The sequence below is a fragment of the Octodon degus genome, unplaced genomic scaffold (genome assembly GCF_000260255.1).
Source record: "Octodon degus isolate 3935 unplaced genomic scaffold, OctDeg1.0 scaffold00405, whole genome shotgun sequence".
Taxonomy (NCBI): Eukaryota; Metazoa; Chordata; class Mammalia; order Rodentia; family Octodontidae; genus Octodon; species Octodon degus.
This window is the reverse complement of record NW_004524981.1, coordinates 256,531-260,391: the sequence shown is the minus strand read 5'-3', so window position 1 is coordinate 260,391 and position 3,861 is coordinate 256,531. Positions and strand designations below refer to the sequence as shown.

At 58.7% G+C, this 3,861-nt stretch overlaps 1 protein-coding gene across 1 annotated transcript in view; it reads left to right on the top strand.

Moving 5' to 3' along the window:
* The window catches only part of Rnf39 (ring finger protein 39), a 4,431-nt gene extending 1,010 nt beyond the window's left edge, over window positions 1-3,421 (top strand). Inside the window, exons 2-4 of the mRNA XM_004648414.2 lie at window positions 947-969; window positions 1,176-1,267; window positions 2,744-3,421. Of these exons, the coding sequence (XP_004648471.1) occupies window positions 947-969; window positions 1,176-1,267; window positions 2,744-3,330 (702 nt within the window). The 3' untranslated portion in view covers window positions 3,331-3,421. The remainder of the gene's footprint in view (window positions 1-946; window positions 970-1,175; window positions 1,268-2,743) is intronic.
* The last annotated feature ends 440 nt before the right edge of the window (window positions 3,422-3,861 follow it).

Genomic DNA, 3,861 nt, shown 5'->3' with positions numbered 1-3,861 from the left:
CGCCGCTCCGCCCCGCCGAGGCCTCTCGGCCGGCAGGGGGGCCGCGCGCGGCTCCTGAGGCCTCCGGCTGCCCTCGGGTTCCCGCGCCGCCCGACCCAGACTGCTGAGCCGCGCGCGACCCCATTTCCCTGCCCGACCCTCCGCATCGGACGCTGGCTTCTCCCTGGAAGTCCAGCCGGTCTTGGGTCTTGTGTCCGTGCTTTGAAGCCTTCACAGAACTCGTTAGTCGAGGTGTAATGGGAATAGTTAGGCGAACTGCGTTTCCTTTCCTCGTCCCCCTCCTGGCCTGCGGCGCCCGCGACTCGCGCGAGTGCAACGGGAGGACCCCGGCTGCGGAGCGCACAGCGTCCAGCGCCCTCTCCTGGCTCCTCCGTTGCCCTGCGCGAGCCGTTGCTCCTCGGTCTCTGGCCCGGAGAGACGCGACGCAAAGGGCCCGATAAACATCACGGGGCTGTTACGGGGACATGGGAAACATCTCCCATTTTTTATTGAAAAGCTCGGAAATGCCAACGCTTAGCTCAAGGCCTCGGAGCGTGCGTTTGGTCTGAGTGCTGAGGAGGAGGTGGTGGTGACATTTGTCTGGGATAGGATCGGGAAGGTGACGGACCGGGCCGCAGGGAGAGGCGAAGGTGGGTGGAGAAGGTAGAAGAGGACAGTGAGTTCTCCGGGGCAAGAAATAGGCGTGGACAAGGCTGGGAAAGGAACACGGAGAACTCTTGGGGAATGGAAGGGGAGGGGACTGTGGAAGCAGCATTACGAGGATTGGGGGAAAGTGGTGATGGGGTAAAAGGGTCAGGCTAGGGGAGGGGAGAACGAGATGGACAAAGACAGGGGTAATGAAGGGAGACCGAGGAGAGTGGGGAGTGATGGCCCCCACGCGTGCTGAGGCGCGGAGGAGGGTGTGAAACCCAGCTTGACACCGTCCTTTTTCTTCTGCCTGTCCTAGGATGTGAAGAAGACATGGAGGCGGTGAGTCCCACACTTACTGTTTCTTCCTGGCTCCTTACCCAACTGGGCCCAAATCTTTGTTCCCACCGACAGGCAGTTCGGGGAGTGTTGGCCTCACCTCTTTCTGCTCCAGAGAACCCAGTGGGTTAGGAGTGGGGGGGAGTAGAATCGGTCTTAGAAGGCAGAAGGCTCTCTAGTGACCTCCTGACCCTCCCTCGTCTGTCCAGGTTTGATGTCCCCATGCCCAAGCCATCTAACTCAGAGGAAGAGCTCCCTGAAGATTACCCAGTGGTCAAAAACATGCTTCACAGACTGACAGGTATGAGGGAAGAGCAGCAGGAACACCCCAGCGTCGGTGCTCTCTTTTAGTACCTGAAAATGTACACCCTGGCATGATGTGGTGATGCATACCCTGAAATCCCAGCACTCTGGGAAGCTGAGGCAAGAGCACTGCAAGTTTGAGCCAGCCTTGGGGACTTAGTGACTGAGACCCTGTCTCAAATTAAAGACAAATTTTTAAAAAGCCTACAATTTACCTCAGTGCAAAGGCCTTGGGCTTAATCCCTAATTGAATAAATCAATCAATCTAAAAATTTACAAATGTATATCCTTTTGAGTTCTGTTTCCTGGAACTGCTGTATCACAGTACCATAATCCAGACAGTTTAGCAGACATTATTGTCCCACATTTCTAGGGGTAAAACTCTGAAATGAAGGATCATCAGTAGATTGGCTTCTAGGCAGCTGAGGGCTGCCTCTGTAGGCCTCAGCAATTCCTTGGTTAAAACAAAACCCACTGTCTTCATTCTATGTGCATTTGCCTCTGCTCTCAAATTTCTTCTTATAGGGCAACAGTCATACTGGATTAGAGCCCACCCTCATTTAAAATTTGTCTGCATAGGCAGGGTGTGGTGGAACACATCTGTGATCCCAGCACTCAGGAGGCTGAGGCAGGAGGATCAACAGAAGTTTGAGGCCAGCCTGGGCTACATAGTGAGTTTAAGGTCAGCCTGAACTATATGACTGGAGATCCTATCTCACAAACACAAAACAAAGTTTATCTCTATAAAGACCCTCTTTCCAAATAAGGTCAATTTTAAGATACTAAGGCACTCCACCAGATCTGTTGGGGGCGTTTTTCAACCTAAAACCATGTCTCCCCTCACCCATTTCCCACAGTGCAACCATCTCCCCTCCTTTGTCACACACACACACACACACACACTGCACCACTGGTGGCCACCTGCCTCAGGACCTTTTGCTTTCACCTGGAGTCTCTGCCTTCAGGAGGCTGTCAGAACGCCTGCCTGCTTCCAGGGCTGCTCGCTGTCACCCTTTCAAGTGCACAGGAGAGACTCCCGGCCCCCAGTCCACACTGCTTCTAGAACTGGGTTGGACCCCCTACATGGAGGCCAGCCTGTTCTTTCTGCTCAGTCCCTCTGGCTCCATCCCTCTGCTGCGCTGACTACCACCATCGTGTGGGAGTGGGCTGGTTTTGCAGGATACTTTGGATTCCTCTCTGTCCCTCCCTGCTGTCACCCAGCAGGTGTGAGCCTTTCTCTGAATCCACTTTCCTGTACTGCTGACCCGACTCCCGTCCAGCCCAGAAGCTGCCCATTATCCTCCTTCCTCCCGGAGCAGGCCAGCTCAGCCTCCTTCCTCTTCCGGGCTCCAGTCGGCCCTGGGCCTGCACGTCCTCCCTGGGAGCACTTAGGCCCTGTGCTTTCGCCCCGATCTCCGTGCTGTCCCCACTCTTCTCGGGAACTTCCCTCACGGTCCTCTCCCTGCCTCCCCAGCCGATGTGACGCTGGACCCTGGCACTGCGCACCGCCGCCTGCTCGTCTCCGCTGACCGCCGGGGCGTCTGCCTGGCTCCACCCGGGACGCCCGCACCCCCAGATGGCCCCTCGCGCTTTGATCAGCTCCCGGCAGTGCTGGGCACCCAGGGCTTTGGCGCCGGCCGCCACTGCTGGGAGGTGGAGACGGCGGAGGAGGAGGCCGGCTCCTGCAGAGACCCCTCAGCCGAGGATGTGGGAGGCATGGAGAGCCGCTACGCCGTGGGCGTGGCTGGGGAATCGGTGCCGCACAAGGGCCGCATCCCGCTGTGCCCCGCCGAGGCTGTCTGGGCGCTGGAGGGCCGCGGGGGCCGCCTCTGGGCACTCACGGCCCCGGAGCCCACCCCACTGGACAGCGCCGGGCCCGCGCCGCGCCGCATCCGCGTGGACCTGGACTGCGAGCGCGGCCGCGTGGCCTTCTACGACGGCCGCTCGCTGGACCTGCTCTTCGCCTTCCAGGCGCCTGGGCCTCTGGGCCAGCGTGTCTTCCCGCTGCTCTGCACCTGCGACCCCCGCACTCCGCTGCGACTTGTGCCCGGAGAAGGCTGAAAGCCCCGACCCCACGCCCCACTTCCTCTTGTGTGTGTAAACCCTGCTGATTGTGGGACCGCAAGGGCCTGAGTTCAATCCCCGGTCCCGCCCCCCAACAACAAAATTCATCGGGGGACCGCAGCGCAGTACCACAGCGAGGGTGTTAAGCCCCAAGCCCATGCGCAACAACGGGACCTCTGCTGGCCTCAGGGTTCCCACCTCCAGGTCCAATGCCCTCCTCAAACTTCCCTCTGTGAAGACTCTGGTCACACCACAGCTACCCCGACACTTCTGGACTGAGTGCACCCCTCCCATGCCATTACAAACTTGAATGAGGCCCAAGCTCCGCCCCATTAGCTTTGGGAAAGGCCAGGGCTTAGGGCTGAGGTCCCGCTGCTCCTAGCTTCGCAGGCTTCCTAGTCCAAACCACCAGCTGCTTTTCACATGAGAAACAAGTTTGCTGCTTCACAGCAGTCAGGCTCAGGTTGCTGCGGTTCGATCCGCATAACTCAAGCCAGCCAAACCTGCCCTGAAGGCATTCGGAGCAAA